Source organism: Canis lupus, chromosome 5 (assembly GCF_003254725.2).
Source record: "Canis lupus dingo isolate Sandy chromosome 5, ASM325472v2, whole genome shotgun sequence".
Lineage (NCBI taxonomy): Eukaryota > Metazoa > Chordata > Mammalia > Carnivora > Canidae > Canis > Canis lupus.
This window is the reverse complement of record NC_064247.1, coordinates 4,716,165-4,741,461: the sequence shown is the minus strand read 5'-3', so window position 1 is coordinate 4,741,461 and position 25,297 is coordinate 4,716,165. Positions and strand designations below refer to the sequence as shown.

The 25,297-nt window shown below is 51.0% G+C and overlaps 1 protein-coding gene across 4 annotated transcripts in view; it reads left to right on the top strand.

Moving 5' to 3' along the window:
• Positions 1–23,458, top strand: part of APLP2 (amyloid beta precursor like protein 2) — an 82,165-nt gene extending 58,707 nt beyond the window's left edge. Inside the window, exons 5-18 of one of the 4 annotated variants that reach the window (XM_025464894.3) lie at positions 439–635; positions 922–1,130; positions 2,155–2,322; positions 5,214–5,344; positions 6,334–6,408; positions 7,833–7,991; positions 8,874–9,002; positions 13,088–13,187; positions 14,662–14,814; positions 16,321–16,356; positions 19,307–19,392; positions 20,096–20,170; positions 20,537–20,692; positions 21,974–23,458. In XM_025464894.3, coding sequence (XP_025320679.1) covers positions 439–635; positions 922–1,130; positions 2,155–2,322; positions 5,214–5,344; positions 6,334–6,408; positions 7,833–7,991; positions 8,874–9,002; positions 13,088–13,187; positions 14,662–14,814; positions 16,321–16,356; positions 19,307–19,392; positions 20,096–20,170; positions 20,537–20,692; positions 21,974–22,075 — 1,776 coding nt within the window. In that variant the 3' untranslated portion in view covers positions 22,076–23,458. The remainder of the gene's footprint in view (positions 1–438; positions 636–921; positions 1,131–2,154; positions 2,323–5,213; positions 5,345–6,333; positions 6,409–7,832; positions 7,992–8,873; positions 9,003–13,087; positions 13,188–14,661; positions 14,815–16,320; positions 16,357–19,306; positions 19,393–20,095; positions 20,171–20,536; positions 20,693–21,973) is intronic. The other 3 variants (XM_025464897.3, XM_025464896.3, XM_025464898.3) reach the window with 3 other exon arrangements.
• The last annotated feature ends 1,839 nt before the right edge of the window (positions 23,459–25,297 follow it).

The window sequence follows — 25,297 nt, the reverse complement described above, 5'->3', positions numbered from 1 at the left end:
ATGAACATGCTGTTGGCATTAGATGCCATTTCATTCTTCTGGGAGGAGAAATAGCCTTTCTTACACTTGCCTTCTGTAGTTAAGCTGGATCTCCAGTCAGTTTCTTTGGTCAAATTCTGACATCACGCCCTTGCGGTGAGGAGTGTGAATTATCTCTGACCACCTTTAGCTAGCCAGCATTGATGACTACAACTCCTTTTTCCTTAATTGTTTTTCTAACTTTGGGCTTTCCTTTGTTTCTGACCCAACTGATGTTTCCTCATCACAAGTTAAGCAAAATTAGTGAATCTTAAAATTACAGCATGGCAGCTTGTTGACAGAAAATTTCTGTGTTCCTGAGAAGAAGGTATTACGTAGTGATGTAGATAGGCATTTCTTTTGGGGACGATTTGACCGCATTCGTCAATGTTCTGATGCGGACTCACGGGTTTCTTTTAGGCCTGCCTGGCTCAGGGAATGACCTTGTATCGCTACGGCATGCTGCTGCCCTGTGGGGTAGACCGGTTCCACGGCACTGAATATGTGTGCTGCCCCCAGACAAAGACTGTTGAATCTACTGTGTCAAAGGAGGAGGAGGAAGATGAAGATGAGGAGGAGGAGGAGGATGAAGAGGAAGACTACGATATTTACAAAAGGTAAACCTCAGAGAAGACGAACCTGAAATGGTTCTGCTGTTGGCCGTGGCCTGCCAGTCCCTCCCTCCGGGCGCGGTGGGCTTCCCCCGAGGCCGCGGGAGTGGGGCCAGCTGGCATTTCCTTCTGGCCACAGCTGGTGGCAAGACTGCCTGTGGCCGCAGAGCTCACCGTGAGTTGAGCTGGTTTCCTGTCTCTGTTTTTGCGTTTCAGAATAGGGAAGAGAATCATTGTTGTGCGCTGCACATAGGAATCCGTATTAACCTCCCTTTTTTGCTGTGACCTCTAGTGAATTTCCTACCGAAGCGGATTTGGAGGACTTCACAGAGGCAGCTGTGGACGAGGACGACGAGGACGAGGAGGAAGGGGAGGAAGTGGTGGAAGACCGTGATTACTACTACGACACCTTTAAAGGAGACGACTACAATGACGAGAACCCAACTGAGCCCAGCAGCGACGGGACGATTTCAGAAAAGGAAATTACTCACGACGTTAAAGGTAACCCGACGTAAAGCCGTGGCGTTAGAATCTGTTTGGTGGTGTTTGCTTACAATTTTGGATTTCCCAGGTAAGTCCCAGGAGAGCTGGCGCTCCTGGGCGCCGACGTGAGGGCGGCCTGCAGCACGCTGGTCGTGCCCTATTCACGCTGGCGGCCAGGCTGGGGGTCCCGAGCTGGCCCACTCAGGAGGGACCCAGAGTGAATCAGAAAGTCTCGTTTGCATTGTAAGGACTTGACTGGAGGACAGGGACCGGACCAGAGCATCAGGGAGAGAGCGTGGTGTGCGCGTGGGCAGGACGCTTCCACGTGCAGCCCGAGGGGTTCTGTCCCCGAGGGGAGCCCCCTCCTCAGTGCTTCTCAAGCCCTGACCTTCTAGAACGGAAGAGACTAGCTTGGTTCTTTTCCTGGGTGTGCTCCCATCTCTAGGCCGCCCTGTCTGTGCCCCGGGCGGGTGGCACGGAATGACCGCCGGCGAAGGAGCCGGGCCGGCCGCTTCTTCATTCTGCCAGTTCCTCAAAGAAGGGGAAGGACGGTGGTGAGCACGCTGGCCCGCTGCCAGGCAGCCTCCTGCTGGTGCGTCTCCGAAGCGTCGGAGACCTGAAGAATGATTTCGGGCTCCACGAGGCCAAACACTTGACGAGTCCAGACTTTACGATTCACCTCAGAAAACATAAAACGTAAACATGTACACGCAGGCTTGCCAGGGGCCTGAGTGGCACTTCCTGGGGTCGCGGCCACTAAAACCGCCCTCGCGCCCACGCCGCGCTCCTTCGGCCCCTGGCAGCAGCCGGTGGGTGCGTCAGGCCCCCGCCCCCACCTCCGAGACGGGGATCGGGAGGCCCAGAACTCGACGTCGGGCTAGACGCCAGCGTGTGAGACACGCGTGTTGGCGGGCGGGCGGCAGCCGGGCTGTGTCGGCCTCCACTGAGGGGCTGCGTCCCCCCCCCCGCCCCCCCCCCGTAGCCTCGCGAGGCCCGCGAAGCCACTGCCCGTCCTGCTCACGCTCTGACCGTTTCCACACAGCTGTCTGCTCCCAGGAGGCGATGACGGGGCCCTGCCGGGCCGTGATGCCCCGGTGGTACTTCGACCTCTCCAAGGGGAAGTGCGTGCGCTTTATATATGGCGGCTGCGGAGGCAACAGGAACAATTTTGAGTCTGAGGACTATTGTATGGCTGTGTGTAAGACGATGAGTAAGTCCCGGCGCCGGCCCGCGCGGCAGCGCTGTCCTGTCGGCCGTGTCTCCCGGCGTCCCCGTGGCCGCGTCTGTGTGGTGCTCCCTGCCGACGCAGGTGTTTGCTGTCGTCTCCCCTCTGTGCTTCCTAGATCTAGGCCTTGCTTTCCTGTGGGCCGTCGCCAGCCCGGCTCTGTGTCCCGTGCTCCCCGTGGGGCTGGTGGCGGCGGGGTCGCGGCGGCCGCCTCGCCCTCGGCTGTCCGTCCTTGCGGGGCGCACACGCTGCGCTCCCCGTCTCGTCTTCGAGCTGCCCTGTCCTTGTCCCCCCTGTCCTCGTCCCCTCCGGGGTCCGCAGGCGGGAACGCACTGCTCTAGGGAGCGGCCCGGCGGCTGCGGGGCGGTAGCTGGTGCTCCCCCCGTGTTTTGGCAACGCTGGACCGCGGAGCTTTAGGAAGTGAAGGAATTTTCGTCCACGTGTCCTTTGGTCCCAGAGGAAGTGCAGCGGTTCCACCGAGCGGGGTTCCCGCGGCCGCGGCAGGAGGGCTCGGCTTTCCCCACTGTCGCGCTAGTCCTTGGGCTCCGCGCTCATTCCCTGGCTCTGCTTCTGGATCTCGCCGGAGCAGCGAGCTCCTGCTCGCTCCTGGTCGCTGCTCTCAGGGGAGTCCTCGGCTGTAGCTTCCGCCGGGTGTTCCCTTACATACCTTCGTGTGCCCCCCTCGCCACCCCCCCCCCCAAGATGTTCGAATCCCAACAGAACACAGTAGGCTTTTAGCACCACCACCCCAGCTGCTGCTCTGTGGAGAAGCTGTTCTTAGGGGAAGTAATTGAAAGTGTGGAAACAGTAGGAGTCCTTAGGGAACTTTGGTGGCAGAAACTTTTATGTTTTCATTTTTTTAAAGATTTTATTTATTTATTCATGAGAGACACAGAGAGAGGCAGAGACACAGGCAGAGGGAGAAGCAGGCTCCATGCAGGGAGCCCGACGTGGGACTCGATCCCGGGTCTCTAGGATCAGGCCCTGGGCCGAAGGCAGCGCTGAACTGCTGAGCCACCCGGGCTACCCAGAAACTTTTTTATTCAGGAAAGCTGGAGGCAGAGCCTACTGTGATGTTTCCTGCTTTGCGAGGTTGCTTAAACCAAGGGGCGAGGAGTCATAATCTGGAGGTGAAGCCCGAGGAATGCGGGGTCATGGAGGAGCTCCCAGAATAGGGAGAGGCGGTTGCTTCCTGGAGGATCACGCAGGCGGTGCTGTACGGGGACCTAGGTTCTCGAGGCATCGCGGTTCTGCGGTGTGCGCAGCTGTCGTTCTGATGCCTGTGGTAGGAAGACGGGCCACAGAGAAGCCCTGCGCTCATGTCCTGGTGGGTCCCCGGCCCCAGGGCTTTGACTGCCTAGAAGCATCACTGGCCACTGGTGGGGTTTGTGCCCCTCCCTGCAGGGATCCGAGGAGGGACGATGTGCTGGTTTCTGGAGCCGGCGGTTTTCCCACGGACCAGGGGGTGTGGTTCTGGTGTGCGTACCCTCGGGTTTTCCGGACCAGGTCTCCAGGCCCACTCTGCCTTTACCTTTTGTTCCCGGGGTGGAGGCAGCTTGTGGTTTGTATGATCTTTATCCAGCCCAGTGATAGGAACCAAAGACTGTCTGCAGCACATAAGCCTTTAAGCTGCAGACGATGGCAACGTGCGTATTGGCACCGACGGCTTCCGTGCTTTGACGTCCTCCCGACAACTTGCGAGTGTCATGGGGAATGGGGTTTGCGAAGCTGTACACTCTAGTTAATGTGAAAACTGGCCGTGGTGATCCTGTGGAAGCATACGTAGGAGCCAAACGTTCCTGACGGGGTTTTCGTTGTAGCGTGTAGGTTTGAACCTAAGTGAAATATGCTTTGATGGAAGAGCTTTGGAGTGGCTGGCGTGTAGGTGCGCATGTCGCTCGTACGGCTGTTTTGGTGGTGTGTTACAGCTACGCCACGTGGCATTAGGTAACTTTATTTCTGAGTTGAAGGCCACTCACCGGGTTTCGGTACTTCCTCTCTTAGCGCTGACGTCATGACACAGCAGGTTGTACGAGCAAGTGTCCTCCCTGGCTTGGGAGATTGGGAGTGAACTGGGCCAGTAAGAGTTTTTCTTGGGTATTTCCCACGGGGTTGAGGAGGTAAGCTTGTCATCTCAAACCTGCCCACGAGGTTAAGCTCCACTGCGCAGTGTTCACCTGCTGGGGCCCGTGAGCCCGGGTGCCGACTAGCAGTGAGGGGTGTGTCTGGGTGATGGGCTGGTGAGGCCAGGGAGCATCGTGGATCCAAACACCCAAAGCATCTCCACACTGTGCTGAGTCCTTGTCAGATTCCGCAGCTGGGTGTCGATCCCTCTTCTCCCTGGTGTTGGGGGTGGGGCTACGACTTCTTCAGTCTTGTTGAAAACGATAAAAAGATAGCTAGAGCAGCTTGGACGGGCCCTACGCAGCCTGTATGCAGAGGCCGTTGGGCACCACAGTTCCTTTCAGAATGGAGCGTCTGGGGAGGTGCCTTCGCAGGTCTGATGGCCGCCCTTGGCTCCGGCCAGAAGCGATCAGGGACAGAAATCCTTAGTTTTTAGGTTTTAAGATTGGAGGAACCGAGGGAAGGTATGGTAGGTTCCCTTTTCTTCCCCTGAAGTCCCAGGGAGGTGCCTCGCTGGTACAAAGATGCCGGGGGGCGTGGACGGGCCTGGATGGGCCTGGAGGTCCAGTGTCCCGTCAGGAAGCGGGGCCGCCGTGGGGTCTCGGCAGACAGGAGCACCTTGTACTGAGAGCGTGGTGCTGGGCAGACGGGTGCATTCTGCAGGCCTGAGCTCGAGCCTCTTCCGAGCGCGCAGCCCACTTCCCACGTTGGGCCTGACCCCCAGAGGGAACCCCTTCTGTCTTTCGTTTCAGTTCCCCCAACTCCTCTGCCAACCAATGATGTCGATGTGTATTTTGAGACCTCTGCAGATGACAACGAGCACGCTCGCTTCCAGAAGGCAAAGGAGCAGCTGGAAATACGGCACCGCAACCGAATGGACAGGGTAAACCTCGGCGCTCCCCTTACGCCCCTGAGGTGTGGCATCGAGTAATAGGGTTTCCATGGTTGAAGAAAAGGGACCCCGTCCCCCTGGATCGTCAGGCAGTGTTGCATGTGAGAGTTCAACAGGGCCACCTCTGGGCCAGCCTAGCCCCCTCCCCACCTCCCACCCCCTCATGATAATGTAATTACTCCGAGTGCTTATCAGTGCTCAGACTCTGCAGAGCACTCAGAGCACTTCCTGTAACCATGACATCCTTGTTTTTGTTCGCTATTAACTAGCTTTTAAAATATTTTTGTATTTTAAGGAGGGAAACTTTATATCACTGTTGTAGATAGAAAGCTGGTATCGTTTGCCATTAGGACAGGTAACTAAAAACGTATTAGATAGGAGCAAACCTATATTAACCTATTCTAGCGAGATTCTGTTGCCTGCGGAAGGTTCTCAGTCTCCGCTGCTTTCTCAGAAGAGTCATAAGTGTCGGAGCAGCATGAGCATCCTAGTGCAGCTTCCTCCTGGAGTTACTCAGAAATATTGAAAGAAAATTGAAAAGAGTTTTAGGTCTGAATCCCACCTAAAACCTCACTTGTCACCGGTCCCGGGATTACACTTTTGGAAATGTGTGTTAAATCTGTTTTATCCACAACAGTTCTGAGCAGTAGGTATGAAACCCGCCTCCACCCCGCGTTTTATTAGTGCAAGGAGACTAAGGCACAAAGACTTCTGAATAACTTGCCTGAGGTTATAAAACCAGGAGGTCATGGCATTGAGGCTCTGTTAGGGATGGTAGTGGTCCAGGACCTTGTGAGCAGTAATTCTGTGAACCAGCTTAACCAGCGCTGAGCTCGTGAGGGGTCATATGATGGCGATTTCCATTTGCAGTTTCTCATGTTAGATTCCAGGGCCTGGTGCTATTATTAGGAAACGGGGGGGGCGGGGGGATTGTTTCATAGAGGATTCTCTGGTGATACTGGCCTTGACCTTTGTTCCAGGTAAAGAAGGAGTGGGAAGAGGCTGAGCTTCAGGCCAAGAACCTCCCGAAAGCAGAGAGGCAGACTCTCATTCAGGTGAGATGCGTTCTCCAGAGATAGCCTCCAGCCTGGCCCTCCGAAACCCAGCCAAAGCCAAACTCCCAGGAAATTAAAGTTAGACACCTTCTTTCAGTTGAGAGCTTATGTTACAGGGAAGTTTTGACTGGCCTTTTTTTTTTTTTTTTTTTTTTTTTAACCCTTCTCATCTGCAAACTGGCATTCTCTAGAGTCGATCACCCACAGTAGAAGGAAAGCAGACCGACCAGAGCGCACCTAACTCGTGCCAGGAAGCAACCTTAGCTGGCTGTGTCTGTCAGTTGTGCTCTCCTGACAAAAGTCCTCAGTCATCTTCATTCTGGGGCTGTGACTCAGTTTTCAGCAGTACTGAGTTCCCTCCCCTCCTTTTATTTATATATAAAAAATTTTATTTATTTATTTGAGAGAGTGTGCGAGCGCGTGGGTAGCTCATGTGAGTGCGGGGAGGGGGCAGAGGGAGACAGTCTTCAAGCAGACTCCCCCTTAGCGCAGAGCCTGAGGGGGGCATGGGGCTTGATCTCAAGACCCATGAGATCATGGCCTGAGCCAAAACCAAGAGTCTGACACTGAGTCGGCCGAGCCACCCAGGCATCCCCTGAATTCTTTTTTTTGCGGACGTCTTCAAAAGTCAAAAGGCAGACAATAAGACCCTCTGATCCCCGTTCATCTGTAACTTTGCAAGCCTGTAACATTAGAGTCCCAGCAGCAGCTGGGTCCCCGTTGAATAGATGAGAGTGTGGTAGTCCCAGGGAGAGCAATTTAGGTTTCATAAACCTGATTGCATTTTAAATCAGTTCGTGTTTATGATTCACTGAACTCTGTCTTCTTGTGATGTTAACACTTAATTGGAGCACCTTTCCTTTTGTGTCAGTCACCTAGGAAATCTGAATGTTAATTTCTATGCGGCCGGTGCATCATGTGCAGGGAGAGGTAGTTTCAGGGCCTTCAACTTTACCCTTCCAGCGGGCCAGATACTTGGCCTTCGGAACTTCAGTGTGGATGACTCTGCATAACCCACCCCATTACTGGGATATGTTTCAAGATATGGCTCCTGTTGGTCTGCGTCTCGGGATTTGGAAGTGGGTGCCTCTGCTGTGGTGTGGAAAGGACAGCATCGCTTCCCTCGCAGGGCACGTTGAGGAAGCCCACAATTGGGCTCTTGGCGCTGGTGATTTCCGTGCCAGCAGTGCCAAGGTGCACCCTGACACTCTAATTTAACACACGCTCATTAGATAAGGAAGTCGTTTTTCTGACAGCAATCAGATAAAGTATACTTGGATCTCACCCTTGCTCCCCTCTCTGACTCTGTTATCGACTGGCACAGGCTCTGGGCAAGGAGAGGCAGCATCGGGGGCTCTGGCTGTTGGCTTAGACGTCTTCTAGGTGCCATGACTTATGTGTCTGTTCCTGCTTTCTTGGTTTAGCACTTCCAAGCTATGGTTAAAGCCTTAGAGAAGGAGGCAGCCAGCGAGAAGCAGCAGCTGGTGGAGACCCACCTGGCTCGAGTGGAAGCTATGCTGAATGACCGCCGCCGAATGGCTCTGGAGAATTATCTGGCCGCCTTGCAGTCCGACCCCCCGCGGGTGAGTGGTGTGTGGAGCCCCGTCTCTGATGAATGCTAGCCTCAGTGTTCCTGCTGTAACGTAGGGCATGAGTCGAGCCTACGCGTGATGACACGCAGGTCAGCAAACACATGACACTTTTAAGACAAATTCTGGTGAGGCTGAAGGAGAGAAAGGAAGAAGAATGGGGAGGAAACTATTATGTCACCTTGGCCTTACACCTGCTGCTTGCATGTGCCACCTGGAGATGGAAGTGTCTTACACTGGAAAAGCATAAAACCTCAGGGTACTACTGGTTGGTAGTTACTCAATTACTGAATTTTTTTATAGTAGCTTTACTTTTAGAGAATAAAAAAACATGCCTTTCAAAGCTTTTGAACTTGCTCTGTTCTAAATAAGATTAGGAAAAAAGAGGTAAAGGAATTTACGTCGAAGCCCTGTGTGGAAGCGTGGTCTCACACCTGTTTATCCCTTAACTCTAACCTACTTTACTTTGGGGGAATGCAGAGTACTGGAAAGTAGGATATTGGTGTTATTCTTAAGTGAGCAAGTAAAGGCTTTCCTGGATGACGCAGAGATTGCCTGCCTTGTAATCAAGGTGTCAGGCACTGAGCTCAGGAGAGAGGACAGATTGAGTAGGAGAGTGGGCTACAGACTCTGGAAGATACTGCTGGTTAAGGAGCCAACATAAGCTTGGAACTGTATGTAGTTTTTGGCACGTAGTTTTTACGTAGAAAGGTAGTTTCTTACTACTTGGTGAACTTAAAAGCTTTAAAAAGCACAGCTTTCATCCTTGTGCCCGGCTGGGCTTTACATTCCTAGGTGAGTGTTTTGCAGCTTTGCTTTCCTGCCTGTTTTCATTCTGTGGTCTCTGGATCTTAAAACTACTGTTCTCTCTTGCAGCCTCATCGCATTCTCCAGGCCTTGCGGCGTTACGTCCGCGCTGAGAACAAAGATCGCCTGCATACCATCCGTCATTACCAGCATGTGTTGGCTGTTGACCCAGAAAAGGCAGCCCAAATGAAATCCCAGGTACACCAGACAAAGTAGAAATCGCGGCGGGAGAAGGTCTCTAGCGGGGGCACTCTAGCTTTGTCCAGTGGTCGGGCAGCCCTGATAGTTGTGCTTAGAAAATGATAAATGGTTTATTTCCAAAGACATTATTAGGTTACAAGAGTTGATTTTGCAGAGATCCTAGTTTTAAAAATATGTTTTCCATATTTTCTTCTATTAAGTCATTTCTACTTAAAGCCTTTCTGGAAGCTTAAGAATGCACAATTGAATTGAAGAGATAAGGCAATTTCTCAATCTTTTTTATATCTGTTTACTTCTGATTTGGGGTACTGCCAGAATTAATATTTGAAGTCTTTTTCTAGGCAACTATACCAAGCAGTTCTTAAAAATTGGTCTTTTTTGTTTTGTACATTAGTTTTAGTTGGGACACACACTGGTACGTTCTTGGGTTTTATTCCGTGTGGGATCCAGCTTTCCTTTATAGTCGTCCGGAGAGGTCTGTTTCTGGACCCTCTTTCGCATTTCAGTATTGTCTGTGTGTTAAGTCGTGTTTTACTCTCTTGTATTCGTAGAAAAGAAGCCTGCCTGCAAGACTGTTGGCTTCCTTGTAAACCAGCAAGTCTAGTAGCTTAGCCTATTGGGCCTTGTAATGACATAACAGATCTGACTTAATTTCCTCCCATAATTTAATTTAAATATGGTACTTTACGAAGAAAGGTAGTTTCTTACTACTTGGTGAACTTCAAAGCTTTAAAAAGCACAGCTTTCATCCTTGTGCCCGGCTGGGCTTTACATTCTTAGGTGAGTGTTTTGCAGCTTGCCCAGTGTCCATGGGATGCGCTCACCCGTGTGCACACTTGCCCACCTCCCCAGCAACTCCCCCTCCCAGCCTCATGCTGTGTGTGTTATTAGGATTGTGAGGCCATCTGCCCAAAGTCCTGGGAGTCTGGCAACTGAGGTAGGTGGGCTACTCCCTTGGTTCAGGAGTTTGTGTGCCTACTGTCCACATGCCAGACTCTGCACTCACATCTGACCTTGCAAAGTTGAACCCTGGAGCAACTCACCATCAGCATAGTATTAATTATAGTAGCTGTAAAGATGAAGAATAACTATCCTTAAACATGCAAAGTCGGCTTCAACAGTCAGATGCTGGGTAATCAGGGGAATGAGAAGAATGGGAGAATATGGACAGGGATGGCTCTGGGGACCCCAGGAGGCACCTGGTATGGGCCTGCAGCTCAGGGCTTTGCTTTAAGCTGGTTGGAGTAGAAGAGAAGGCAAAAGGCCAAATCCTAGAGGAGCTTCCAGGAAGTGTAGATGGAACAATGCATCCATCTTGACAGGGGGTAGATTTTTCAGGTCTACTTGGTTTTTTGAAAACAAAACCCAAAAACATGACATTTTTTTAGATTTTTTTGTGGAAAAACTAGATTATCATATAATACTTTACAGAAGAAGAGCCATTTTTATATGGTCTGAGAACAGAAGGAAAGGAGAGCCCTCGATCAGTGTATTAAATTAACAGCTAGGGAATGAGTCGTCTGCCAGCAAGATCACAGCGCCACACCAGATGGCACGGGAAGTGGAACTCTCTCCCTTCTTAGCAGATCTCGGGGAAACACCCAGCTCTCCTCTGTGATATTTGCTCTGTGCTCTAAGCCCTTAATTCTAGTGATTCTTGGCTGCTGAATTACATGAACTTTTGCATGTTCCCTTGTTGTATTATCTACACTTTAGAGAATGCTGAATATGCTCAGCCTATTAGAGCGTGTGTGTTGGGTCTGGGGTGAGTGGTATGGTGCCCTGACCCCTCGTGCTGCAGCCCAGGGGCTCGCCGTGAAGATGCTACGTCCAGTATCCCACCCTGTGGTTCTTGTTTCTCCTGGGGGCATATGAACCGTCCTCAATCAAATGGCTCCTTAATTCATCTGAAGTATAACAACATCAACACTCACGAAGACTGCCGGTGGTGCCTTTTCAGTCTCTCTCCATTTGCATTTTCTATCTAAGGCACTTAGTCTTGTGCTTTCCCATCAATTTACTTGATTGAAAGAATGGCAAATATAAAATTAAATTGCTTTCATCCCTGCTTTTAAAGGTCAGAGAGACATCAATCTACAATAAAAGCATTTTTCCATTTAATTTTTTTTTTTCCATTTTGACCATGCTAATGGCTTCAAGCCCACGTAATTAATCCCTGGACTTAAAGCACCCTCTTTAGGATGAGCCTGGTAACTGCAGGTCCTGAAGTAGCTGGCGTTGAGCTACAGCAACAGGCTGATTGTGGCCTTGGGGAGGGTGTTAGCCCACATCACCTTTTCTTTCTTTCTTTTCTTTTCTTTTCTTTTCTTTTCTTTTCTTTTCTTTCTTTTCTTTTCTTTTCTTTTCTTTTCTTTTTTTCTTTCTCTTCTCTTCTCTTTCTTTTCTTCCCTTTCCCTTTCCTTCTTTTTTCTTTCTTTCTTTCTTTCTTTCTTTCTTTCTTTCTTTCTTTCTTTCTTTCTTTCTTTCTTTCTTTCTTGAATTTTACATTGATGCAATGTTTGTTTTTTTTAAAAGATTTTATTTATTCATTCATTCATGAAAGACACACAGAGAGAGAGAGGCAGAGACACAGAGGGAGAACCAGGCTCCATGCTGGGAGCCTGATATGGGACTTGATCCCAGGTCTCCAAGATCATGCCCTGGGCCAAAGGCAGGTGTTAAACCGCTGAGCCACCCAGGGATCCCATCACCTTTCGTTTCTACCCCAAAAAAGCTTTAAAAGTAAATGACCAGTTGTGATGGCTTTTTTTTCCCCCTTTTTAAAAAATATCAACAACCTGGAACTGTTTCATTCAGAAAAGGTAGTAAACTGTGTAAGACAGGTGGTAGGTAAGTTCCTTTATCACCCCCCTAAAATCAGGTTCACTTCTATCTCAGTGTAAATTTTTGAAGGAAAAAGTAATTCAGTTAAATATGAATAAACCAGCTCTATTATTTACCATGATAATCATTTCAAGCAATTACTTCACTAAGCAAATCCATGAATGGCCCCTTCTCCCTGCAAATCCACTTTTTAGCCAGTGATTTCATTCTTATTTTACCCCATCTAATCTGACCAGTGGTAAAAATGGACTGTTTCCATCTTTCACTCAGCAGAACCTTACCGAGTATCTGGCATAGTATGAATTACTCTTTTACACCCAACAAGTAAATTAGGAAGTGCCTTATATAAAAATCAAAATCAGGGATGCCTTGGTGGCTCAGCAGTTGGGCGTCTGTCTTCAGCCCAGAGCGTGATCCTGGAGTCCCGGGATCGAGTCCCACGTCGGTCTTCCTGCGTGGAGCCTGCTTCTCCCTCTGCCTGTGTCTCTGCCTCTCTCTCTCTCTGCCTCTCATGAATAAATAAATGAAATCTTTAAAAAAAAAAAAAGTCAGTAACTGCCTGGTGAAAGTTTTTAAAGTTTCTTTTAACTCGGAGTGGTCTCTGGATAAGTGCTCAGATCACCAAGGGGTATCACACAGTCTGGGCACACTCCTTACCTGAGGGTTCGCTTCCTATGGCCTGGAAACAAGTGACCCTTCCCCTGAGGTATCGTCAGGGGCTCAGTAGCCTAACCTCATGTCTCAGTGCCTACGTCATTCCCCTCACGTGATCTCCTCACGTCATCACAAGAAGGGTGAGTACAGCACAAGAAGGTATTGAGAGAGACACAACGTTAAGCAACTTTCATTATAGTATAATTGTTCCTGTTTGTTATTACTTACTATTAGTCTCTTATTATTACTTATTGTTAAAATTGCTTGGTTTCTAAATTGAACTTTATTTTAGGTATGTCCACACAGGAAAGAAACCTCGTATATGCGGGGCTCAGTATTACCTGCCGTTCCAGGTGTCGGGTGGAGGTCTCTGAACGTATGCCTCACGGATGAGGGCGGCCTATTGTACTGCAGGGGCCAGCAAGTAGGGTGGGGATTAATATATTTTCCCTGACCACCTGCTTTGCTGGGCTCTGCAGAGCATATACTTTTGCAGCTGATCTTTGTGGAAGCGTGTGTCTGCAAGCCGCCTCCGGGCCCGGCTCTGTTGGTAACAGGGCCTCTCCACCATGCTCTTCCCCCAGGTGATGACGCATCTCCATGTGATTGAAGAAAGAAGGAACCAAAGCCTCTCACTGCTCTACAAAGTACCTTACGTAGCCCAAGAGATCCAGGAGGAAATTGGTGGGTGCTGTGTTTGTATCGAGGTCCAGTGGGACTTCTGGCCGAGGCTCTGGGGTGGCAGCAGAGCAAGATTAGAGAAACCGGGACAGCCAGGCCAGGAAGCCGGGCATTAGCACGCTGGGGTTTAAGCCTGGAATGCGCTGGAGCTTATGTGGCAAGGTCAAGGCAGGTGGGCGGGCTGTGAGCCACAGGGCTTTGAGTTTCTTGACCTTTACTCTGTTACCGGAAGGGAAAAAAAAGTCTAGGGTGTGAAATTGCAAGGGACCGGGGGAACTTCCTGTTGCCCTTTCCCCCTTAATTGCTGGTGCATTTCAAGGCACCTGTTTTATACACATTCTCACTTCCCCTCCCTCTTGTGCTCTTCATCTTCATGTATTTGGCAAATAGTTACGTGTCCACTGTCCACCATGTTGTCACAGAGTAAAATGGTGCACGAGGAGACAGTGTATCCTGGAGATGATGTTAATACAGGGGAAACAGGAAAACAAGACGGAGTGCCACGTGGGGGACAAAATAGTTGGTGGATGGTGGAGCATGGCTGGGGGGGCAGGGAGGCTGTCTTGGGCACAGGAACCCGAGAGCCACATGAGGAGGAGGAGCCACCCACACGAAGATCACGAGGGGAAAGACATTGTTAGAGGGCATGACGACTGCACACGCCTGAGCTTTAAGTCAGTGTGGCCAGAACACACGGAGAAATGGGGCCAAAGAAGTTGGCAGAGGCCAATTTGTTCAGAGATTTTAGCAAAATCCAGGAGTTTGGGTTTTATCCTAGGATAATGGAAAACCGATAGAGGGTTTTAAACTAGGGAGTGACTAGATCTGTACTTTGCTTTAAAAAAGGATGTGAATTTAAAAAGAATTACTTGGCTGCTGTGTGCTATTAAAATTAGAAACCTGCCAGGAAGCAATTGTAAAAATCGGGTAAAAAATGCTGGTAGTGGGCGTTTGACGGTAATGGAGGAAAGAGAGATGTGGGGGGCTTTGGGGCATGTTGCAGAGGAAGGGTGAGCGGGGTGTGCGGGCAGTGAGGGCTTCCATCAGCCGCGGAGTGGGCGGTGGGGCTGCACTGCACTGAGGGGAGCAGTCTCTTCGTGCAGAATGAAGTCGAAGTTGCTGGAGCTTAAGGAGAGGGTGTGTGAGGTGGGGAGGGCGTTCGAGGAGCCAGAGGTCAGGGCAGCAGGGAGGAGGTACAGGTTTGGGGGTCACGGGCTGTGGATGGTGCTTAGGACAGCGCCGGGGGTGAAACCACCCAACCGGAGTGGGTCCCTAAGGAAGAGAGGCGGGCCCACATGGGCCCCCGTGCGGGTCTGCGGTGCTGTGCGGTCGGGGTGTAGGTAGGAGGGGTTGTCCACGGCAAGGGCAGCTGGCGGTGGCCCCGCAGCAGATCGCGCGTTCTGTGATGACCCGCGTCAGCCTCCATCACGCCCGTGGCCTTCTGAAAGCCGGGCCCTGCCGTGTCTGTCTTTGTCAGACGAGCTACTTCAGGAGCAGCGCGCAGACATGGACCAGTTCACCGCCTCCATCTCCGAGACCCCCGTGGACGTCCGGGTGAGCTCCGAAGAGAGTGATGAGATCCCGCCGTTCCACCCTTTCCATCCCTTCCCATCCTTACCTGAGAACGAAGGTGCGTATGATCGACAGTGTGCCTACCTGGCTGGGGGGTGGGGGTTAGGACGTGGCAGGTGGATGTTTGAACTTGGGTGTGCCAGGGAGGCGGTGCCCCTGCTGACAGCCAGATCCGCTGAGCCCCGACTGCAGGCACCATGCTGGGCGCCCGCATGTTGCTGGGCTCAGTATCCCCGTGAGGTGAGTAACCTTCCCCCCCTCTGTGGGTGGTTTGTGTGAAACCCTCTCTTTTTCCTGGTCCTGTCAGCTGCCTCCAGGGTGTGTGACGCCTTGCACGTGGAAGTCCCTTAAATAGCACTGTCATGTTATATGAGGTCATTAGCTTTTCATAACACGGGGTGGGGGGGGCAGGCAGTGGAGAGGCCATGGAGGTGGCCTGACATGCTCAAGGTGACACCTCTGGTACGGGGGGTGGGGTTGGGGGGTGACCAGAGGCCGTGTCCCTCTGACTCCCTCTCTGGCATGCTTGCTTCTGTTCCGCTGCTGGTTCTCGGTGTCTAAAAGGATCTTTAAAAGCCGTGGGTCTGCACCAGAAATAAACTGCCGAGCCCGGTGCCCTGAGACCAGGGTGTGGAAGCAGCAGTTTGCTACTCTTACTGCTGACGGCGGTGATGGGGAGAGTAGTGGATAGAGTCCTCATCGGATGCCGCTCTGGCTAAGCTGGAGCCCAGGTGCTCTCCTTGAGTCCTCAAAGGGAGCCCTCTTGGCTAGGTCCTGGAGTGTCCTCATGGGTCCTGGGTGTAGGCAGATAGAGGTGGAGTCTCTGCCCAGGTGGAGAGTAAGGATTTGAACCCCTGCAATCCTGGGCATGGTCACCTCCCTTGATCAGATGCAGCCTTGGTGGAACAGAAGCCTGAGGAAGGTGCCAAATGCGGGTGACGGGGACATCCAGCATAGCCTTCAGACCCTGACACGCCTTCTGAACTGGACACCCCAGAAGTACCAGCTCTGTACGGCTGGCCCTGCAGTAATCAGGATCTGAGAAGGGAGCCAGATAAATAAAGAGATACCACTTCGTTCCTAAGCCCTGCACTTAAAAATCCCGGACTTCCCGGGCCTGTAGGGCGGCCACGCTGATGTACCTCATTTGGGGTCAGGGCACCTCGGACAGATCCAAACTGGAGTCTTGTCTCCTTGTCAGAAAACCACAGTCCATACTGACTATATTTTTGCTCTTCCCTAAGAAAAATAACTTTGGGGAAAAAGAAAAAGAAAAATAACTTTGTGGGTTCAGCTCTGAAGAGCTTGGAAATCTCCCCCAACCACCCCCCCCCCCCAAACGACCCAAGGCAGACCTTTTTCTTTCTCTCCTGCCTTCCAGTCCCTATGCTGCGGACCTTAACTGCTGGTTGGTTTAATGGGATATTTCAGGCATGTTTTTAAGGAAGGATACAATACCTCTTCACGTTATAGAGAAATTCTAAGATCGGAATTTTGAAAGACGCCATTTTCTTTCTTAATCTCCTTTTTTGTACTATTTTTTGTTTGTTTTCCTTTCTGCTAGACACTCAGCGGGAGTTGTACCACCCAATGAAAAAAGGTTGGTCTGTCAAAGATGTTCCCTTTAAGACCTCATTCCTCTTCACTTCCCCCGTGTGTCAGGAGTTTCATTTTCTGTGTCATACCATCACCTGAGATTTTTCCACCTCATTTCCTCAGACGTGGCTGTGAGCGGAGCCAGAGTAGCCCCGGGTGCAGGGTTATAAGGTGGCCACCCCACACCTTCCTTCTGCATGGCCGGACAATACAGAGTAACCAAAACCAGATATTCTCATGAAACATTTTCATCTGGGTAGATTTTCAAATGTATATGCAACTTAGGTTGGCTGGAGTTACTAATATATCTAAACCTACGCGGGGACGCCTGGCTGGCTTAGGTCAGGCGTTGGGGTTGGGAGTTCGAACCCCACATGGGAGTGTAAAGTTTACTTAAAGTCTTAAAAAAAAAAAAATGCTTACTTTAGGGGCAGGTGGAGAGTCGCTTTCTTCTACCTCTTTGTATTTCCCATCCGCTGCTCCCTCCCGCTACATCCTTCCGTTCCTCTTAGCTGTGCCTGGCCCTTTGTGGTGCCCACCTGCCTGTTGCCACCTGTCTCCTGTCCTGAGTTGTGGCTCCTCAGAAGCTGCTGGACGGCGCAGGTTGCGACAGGTGAGCTCGCGCTCTGCGGTCGTGAGCGTCCGAGCTCCACAACAGGCTGGACCCTGCAAGAACCTTGCTGAGCTCCTCTTGTACTTGGTCTCACCGGATGCACCAGGCACGCCAATGGCCTGGTTTTCAGCTCTGACAGATTGGGTGGTCCAAGAAGCCTCAGACCGAATTATTTGCTCGGAGTCACGACTTTGAGGAGCAGAGGAATTCGAATTTGAACCCCAGCTCCTTTGTCTTCAAAGGCCCTGCTGCTTCTGTCCTGTAAAATGCTGCTGAATTTCTCTGGCTTGCTCCTTAGTCTGCAGTCCTGGGGTCGCTGTGAGAAGTGCATACGTTTCAGCGCTTAGTGTATGTTTTATGAGGCCCCCCCCACAACCACCCCCCGCCAGCTCCGGAGGACCAGGGACGGACCTCGCGGTGTTCTCTCAGAATTTGATGCAGAGCAAAAAAAAAAAAAAAGAATTTGATGCAGAGGAGTGCAATTTGAATCTAAAAATCACTTAGGGGTAAATGCTTGATTTTCTTCTGCTTGGATAAGCCTCCTCCTGGCGATGCCGGTGTTCCCTTTCCTCTCATCAGTCCCTCTCGGATTCTTAGGGGTAGAGGTGAGTTTCCTAGAAGCTTACCTGGCTTTCGCCCTCATGCTTCAGTTACTAGTTGGAATAATTTAAGCGTTAAATTTTCTTCTCCTGATGTCACTTGTTTATGCCTTCTCTGAGGCCAAATGGTTTTGGTCAGCGTTTAAGAAAACATGTGGCTTGTTCCCACCAAAGGCGCGTCAGAGCAGCCGGGGCTACTAGTAGGACTTTACGTTAGTTGGTTCAGTGCCATGTTATTTTTCAAATAGGATCCTGCCCTATGACCTGTAAAGTCTGGAGGAGGAGAGGGAGAAGGATGGGAGGATTAGAGATTTCCTAGGCTTGCTCATCCGCATCCTTGCTGAGGCAGCAGCTCTCCAGGTGCCTCTTGCTCACATGGTCGGGGTACAGCGTCCCTGCTCCAATGGCACTTAGAGGCTACAGAGCCAGCCCTGATCTAACTTACCCTAGAATCAAGTTGTGAAATTCCTCTTTACAGTGAAAGCTTAGGAAAGACCAGCCTTATGTCGGGCTGCACGCCCGGCGCCTGCGACTCCTGGCCCTGGTCAAGGGCGAGGGTGGCTGCGAGCTGGAAGGCTCTGCTGGGGCCGGGCCCAAGTGTCACCGTCTGCGCCCGGCCATCCCAGCGGCGGCAGTGCGGGCCGTATCCTCGTGTGGGAGCCTCCCTCACACGTTGGTGGTCCCCTTAGAATGCCGAGCGGGCCGGCAGGTTGATCTGTTTATGGAAGGTTCAAAACCCAGACCTTTGTACAGAACCGTATATCTTATTATTAAAAAACTCATAGGATAGCTAGACGTCACATGATTTTTGAAGCTAAAAATGAGGGTGGCTCGTCACTTCTCCACCCGGGCTAGCACTGGCTTCCGCCACGTCACATCTTCGGATACTGTCATTTGGGGCGCGGCGCACAGGGGATGTTGGCCCCGGCGATGTCCCACCTTGACAAGAGGAGCGGTGAGTCCTGCTCCATTTGTAGACGGGACCGTCCACCTCGTGTTCACCTTCTCCCTGTCTGTGGAATGCTTCCTTCCTGTTCATTCTCTGGTCACCGTCAAAGATGTGACCTCTGCGATCCACGCCCTCAGAGGGTTACAGGCCAGGGGGACACACAGAGGAAGCTGCGTGAGGAGAAACAGGCGCTGGAGTGCTGAGGGCGGGGAGCGTCTCCCACGAGGGGCTGCGGCTCAGGGGACAAGCGGGACGTGTTGGAGGTCGGGGGGGGGTGGGGGGGTCAGGCAGAAAGAACCGCCTGTGGGATAAAACCCGATGCTCGAGGCAGACCTGCAGATTCCCTGCCGCCGTGCTGGGTCCTCCATCCCGAGGGAGCCCAGGCTGTCGAAGGGCCGGCTTGTGGGGCGATGGGGCGCGGCGGCAGCGTCACATATCTTTCTGTGCTGGAAAGCCTCTGGGCTCCACTAGTGTTTGTCTCACAGTAAACATGGTCTTCTGAAGGCTGGCATTCCATTTTTCCAAGTTGGACATCCGTTGAGCACCCTGTCCTCGTCCATTGTACCCATCGGTCCTCTGCAAACTGCCTGCACCCTTCATCCTTCTAGAGCACACGGGGCATCCTTGGCACGGGAACGAAGTCGCGCGTCATGTAGCCGGGCGGGGCTGTGGGGCGGGGAGGTGACCAGGAGGGGAGGTGACCAGGAGGGCTCCCCGGCCCCCAGGACCGAGCTTGCTGTGAGGGCGGCGTGGGCCAGGCCGGGGAGCGCTCAGCCGTGACCTCTCTCCACAGGCTCTGGAGCGGGAGAGCAGGACGGAGGGCTGATCGGTGCCGAGGAGAAAGTGATCAACAGCAAGAATAAAGTGGATGAGAACATGGTGAGCCGCTTCTCCCTCCTGCCCTGCCCTCGCTGAATTTTGAGACTCATTAGAGTGAGTGGCACCGTTTTAGACGCTCTCCAGATGAACCTCCATGTGTTCGCTCTCCGTATGCTGGGAGATGGGTGGGCTCCAACTGCTCCCACGAGTTTGTCGTATTGTTTAGCATCTGGGCGTGAGAAGGAATAAAGAATTAATTCTCAGCAGTAACTCATCCCTTGCTCTACAGCGGGGGAGACACATTTGCAACTACAGATATGAATAAAATATGAGAGGCCATTTCCAAGCGAGTACAGAGATTTAATAACTTGAAAATGGAATAGAGTTGACGTTGGTTCTATCGTCTTAGGTTTATACCCCACTATTAATTATTCTTCTAGCATTTTCTGTCACTGGTATTTCTGGGTCATCCTCACCTGAGTGACTCCTTGGCACTCTGTCCTGCAGTGTCTCCCCATGACCGTTACCTCAGGGAGGATGCGGGTGAAAGCCGCGGGGAGCCAGCCGTGACACACTGGCCTGTGTCCACACTAGCCTCCCCCTCTGGGGGTTTGGTGACTCGATGTAGAGGAATGGGATGGAACGGCTTGGGTCGTGGGTGTCCTCGGGTACCAGGTAGTGAATGGAGTAGAAAAGAAGCGGTTCCACTTGTACTAAATGTCTCCCCTTCCACCCAGCAGCTGATATTTTCATGCTGTTTCAGGTCATCGACGAGACTCTGGATGTTAAGGAAATGATCTTCAATGCCGAGAGGGTCGGCGGCCTGGAGGCAGAGCCGGTACGTGCTCAGCTCCAAAACCTAACTGCCAGGTTTCTCGTGGCTCTTGGCTGCTTCTCTCCCTCTTCGTTTCATGTGGGAAACGGAGAGATGCCAGGTGTCCCAAGTGATCGGGGGCCCCATCCCCATTTTTCTGTACTTTTGGATAAGAGAGCTGAACCTAGGATCTCCATGGAGACTGGAAGAGTGGGAGTTCTCCCAATGGGGCTGGTTAACCGGGAAGCGGGCTCCTAGAGGTCCCTCGGGTTTCAGAGTCACGACTCCGGAAGCGTGGCCCTCGTGGAGCACGCATGTCCGCCCCCTGCTCGCTGGGTCTCGCGTGCAGGGTCACCAAGACCTTGTCCCACTCGTGCTTTGTTACTCTAGGAATCCGTGGGGCCGCTGCGGGAGGACTTCAGTCTCAGCAGCAGCGCGCTCATCGGGCTGTTGGTCATCGCCGTGGCCATCGCCACAGTCATAGTCATCAGCCTGGTGATGCTGAGGAAGAGACAGTACGGCACCATCAGCCACGGGATCGTGGAGGTGAGTGGCCCCGAGCTGGTGACGGTTTGCCCGGTGCTGTCGGGGCGGTTCATGGAATTCCGACGCCTCCGCGCGTGGGTGCCGTGCTCCAGGTAAATTCCCCACCGCGTCCTTAGGTCGTGTTTTGGAAGCCCGTCCCCACTGAACTAAGTTGGCCCTCTCACATCTTAACGTTAGTTAGTTTGGGCTCTGGCTGTGAACCTGAGAAAACCGCAAGAGCGTCTTCTGCCGCAGAGGGTGAAAGCTTTTCTCAGATGATTTCTTTAGTGTTCTCTTCTTTCCGGTATGTTTAGGTAGTTGAGAATGAGGACTGTCGATTACCCTTCTTTCTTTTGGTTTTTGTTGTTGATCTTTTTTTTTTTTTTTTTCTTTCTTCTTTTGAGGAGCAAACCGGGTATGTGACAGATCAGGTGACAATGGCAATCATGAGTGAACTACATGTTAAAAGTATGAAATAGAAGTAATAGTCTTTTTTTAATGGGGGGAAAAAGCAACAGGAAACTTAGAGCCCAGAGCAGACTGTTTCTGTTCCGTCTTCCGCCGATTCATATTTAGAACTGCTTACGACTCATTTTGAGGTGGGTGATGGGAACATCCAGAGGTTCTCGGTTCCAGAAAACAAAAACAATAAGGAACGTGAGGTGCTTCGGATGTGTGTCTTAGTGACATGGTTTCACCTCCCATGGCGCACTGGCCTCGTAGTAGAATTCCTGAGCTGGGAAAGACCCCACAGATGGTCCGGTCCCATTTCTGATTTCACAGGGATGGCTCGCCTGGGCCGTCCCGAATAGCGAGTAGCAGAACTGAGACCGGGTTCTGCTGTGGTGCGAGGAAATTCAGTTCATTCTTTTCTTGAGCTCGGACTCAGCTTTTAGGACTCCAGTTTTCAGAAGCCTCTGTGACCCCCTTCTTTTCTTTCTCCTCCTCCTCTGTCCTCACCACCAGCTCTTGTTGGTCTGCCCAGCAGCAATCGGACACTGGGATGATTTTCATTCCCAGGGGATTGTGCAGCAAGCGGCCCAGTCTTCTGGTCTCCGGGGCAATTCTTGTTTTTTAAACATTTTATTTATTAGAGAGAGTGAGTGAGCACGGGGGGGGGGAGGGGCAGAGGGAGAAGCGGACTCCCTGCTGAGCAGGGAGCCCGCCTCGAGGCTGATCCCAGGACCCGGGGACCATGATCCAAGGGGAGCACAGATGCCCGACTGACTGAGCCACCCAGGTGGCCTGCTTTGCGATTCTCTTTCGGTCCAGTGCAGTGATCTCCCATCCTTGTCCCTCCAGGTTGACCCAATGCTCACCCCAGAAGAGCGTCACCTGAACAAGATGCAGAACCATGGTTATGAAAACCCCACGTACAAATACCTGGAGCAGATGCAGATTTAAGCAGGAGAAAGCACGCAGCACCACCGGTTGGCGTGGGGTGGTGCAGGTGGGCCAGGAGAGGTCCGGTGTTTGGGATCAACTACTGACCAGCAGTTGCTTCCAGAGGATTTCACCTTCCGTTCAGACCTCCTGGATCATTAAGACTATAAAGTACTACTGTAGAATCACAATTTCCATTCTTTTAAATGGGTGAAAAATGTTAATATAACAATATATGATATATAAACCTTAAATGAAAAAAAATGATCTATTGCAGATATTTGACTGATGTAGTTTCTTTTTTTAAATTAATCAGAAATCCCACTTCTATTGTATTGTCTCACATATGCTCTCTAAATGGAAATGTTGGTTTTCGGTGATAGACTGTATACGCAGGCCGCTCCAGCCGCATTGTATAAATCACTCTTTAAGGCTCATTCACTGTCCTGGTTTTTCTTAGGGAAAAAAAAAAAAAAGCAGCAGCAGCAGCAGTTAAGGCATTATTCCCTTGTTAAATGAGCTAGCTCTGGGGAAGTTGCCCAGAAACCAAGTGTGATAGGGAACCGTAATCGACGGCCGTTCAAGCTCATCATGAGACCCTCGCAAAGTTCTCTCAGAAGTCGCGTTCCCAGCACTGGGTACCCTGGTGTCAGCACGGAGGTCACAGGCGTGAGTCCGGCGTCCTTTGGCGAGCCCGAGGTAGACCGCTGAGGGCACCCGCACTGCTTTCCTTCTAAATCCAGCTCTTCCACAGAAGTTAGCCTCTAGTCTATGTGTGACGCTCTCCCGCTGTCTGCCATTGACCTGCCGTAGCCTGTTCCTGCTCACCGCCCTCCAAGTGATGTCCGGACGTGCTGTCTTCCCCTCTTTGGACACTTTGCCCCCCGAAGGCACTGGCCCTCGGCCCTCCCCGTCGGACCCTGACCCCTCTGCGGCCCCCTCCCAGCACCAGCCCCCCAGCTGTTCAGGGAGGACGGCAGGAGGCCAGCGGGGGGCTGGCTTGTGTGCGCGAGGAGGACCCTCCACGTTGTACACGAAATGCTCTGTAGACACCGTGGAAAGCTTTGGAGATTGTTTCCTTCCCCCGAGTCTTTGTGATGCTTGTATAGTTGAGGATGCTCACGGTTTGTTTGGGTTTTTTTTTCTTTTTCTTCTGTTCTTTTTTCCTTTCATTCTTTTTCTTTCTTTTATTTTTATTTTATTTTATTTTAGTCTGAAGGTTCTGGTAACCTGTGGTGTATTTTTTCCTATTTCCCTGTAACTTTTTTTTTTTCTTCTTCTTCCTCCCCTTCACCTTATCCATGTGTCTTCCCACTATGCACAGATAAACTTCACCTACAAATCCTTAATCTGATCTGTGGAGAATGTACAGTTTAAACACATCAATAAATACTTTAACTTCCACCAAGACTCCTTGTGTCATTGGCCTGGTGTTAATCTGCAGGGATGGATTTCACTGTCCTGCCTTCCGCGCTCCGGGGCCCGCCCTTCCCTCCAGGGCCACCGGCTGCACCCTTCAGGGGCAGGAATCCAACCACTCAAGCAAGTTGGGCTCTTGGACTTGAATTCCGTTTTTTCATGGGAAGAACTAAGGGAGGGATACCCGGCCGGCCGGCTCAGCCACTGGAGCATGTGACTCTTGATCTGGGGTTGTGAGTTCGAGCCCCGAGCTGACTGTCGAGATGACTTAAAATGCCAGTATCTATTCTTTGTCTAAGGGCAATATTTGTCTAAGGGAAATTTCATTGTGTCCTTTAATGACTTCCTCCACCATATTTTATGTTTTCTAAAATGCTAATTTGGTTAAACCTCAGACTTCCCAGATTGCTTCTTTGTCCTTAAAATTTGTTTAAATTTCTTTGATATGTTGTTTGGGTTTTATAATCTGAGTGACTGCTTTGCCTTTATCTTGCAGCCATTTTTGTGAATTTTGTAAGTTTGAAATTTCAGAAGATCTTATTTTACTTTTTTTTTTTTAGATTTTATTCATTTATTTAACAGAGGGAGTAGGAGAAGCAGACTCCCCACCAAGCAGGGAGCCCAATGCAGGGGCTCGATCCCAGGACCCCGGGATCATGACCTGAGCTGAACGCAGATGCTTAACCAACTGAGCCACCCAGGCGTCCCCTTGACTATTCCTTTTTTTTTTTTTTTTTTTTACTATTCCTTTTAACATCCCCTTTCATGATGGCAAATCTGAGTTTATACATGAGATTTTTAAACGTTCTTTAAGTTACATGTCCTTTTGGCTGTTGATTTCCTGTAAATGATGTAGCAATCATTTATTTAATCATGGTTTTTTTTTTTTTTTTTTATTTAATCATGGTTAAAGAAATAAGAGGGACAGACAGTCGAGAGTTTTGTAAAACTCCACAAACTTGAATTTGGGCTACTGATACTTGTTTAAAAGATTTTTAAAGTTTATTTATTCATGAGAGGCAGAGAGAGAAGCAGGCTCCCTGCGGAGGGCCCGATGCAGGACTCGATCCCAGGACCCCAGGATCACGACCTGAGCCCATGGCAGATGCTCAACCGCTGAGCCACCCAGATGATCCAGGCTACCGATATTCATTTATATGAGACTTTTATTTTTGATCCTGGAAGCCGTGAGCACAGCTTTGGCCGGATTTCCAGGGAAGTATTTCCAGCCTTGATGTGTTTCTTTAATGACCTGCCACCAGGAGGTGCTGTTTTCTCATTGAAGGAGGTTTGTTTACCTGACCTCAGCTTCTAGCACTTTGTGCCTGGGGTGGTTTTCACTAGTGATTTAGTGTTGTTAGTGTCTGGCTACGTGTGTAAGAGTAAACTCGGGCCAACCCTAGAGTCCTCACCCCGGTGGAGTGGAGCGCCAGCTTACATACATGGTGCAGTCAAGCTAACCTTGCGTGCAGGTCTGCAAACATCCGTGTGTACCTCTATGACGCCTGTACTTGGCTTAGAGTTCTAGAATATAATGAATGTGCATCTGAGGAACCTAGGGCCAGGAAGCACCGTGGGACGAACCAGTAGAACAGGCCGGTTCTTTGTAACCATCAGCACTTCCCCTATCTGCCTCTTCCTCCTCTGTGGCCTCTCAGATTACTGCCAGGAAAGTCCTGAAAAAAAAAAATGAAACTTTTAATTTTCAAAGCCAGTTTCTGCCAGAGTGATCTCAAAAGTGTTGTCACTTGACCTTCTGCAGTATCAGCTGGAACGTGTAGATGGAGCATTCCTTATCTGATTCCAAATCTAACAGACCAGCTT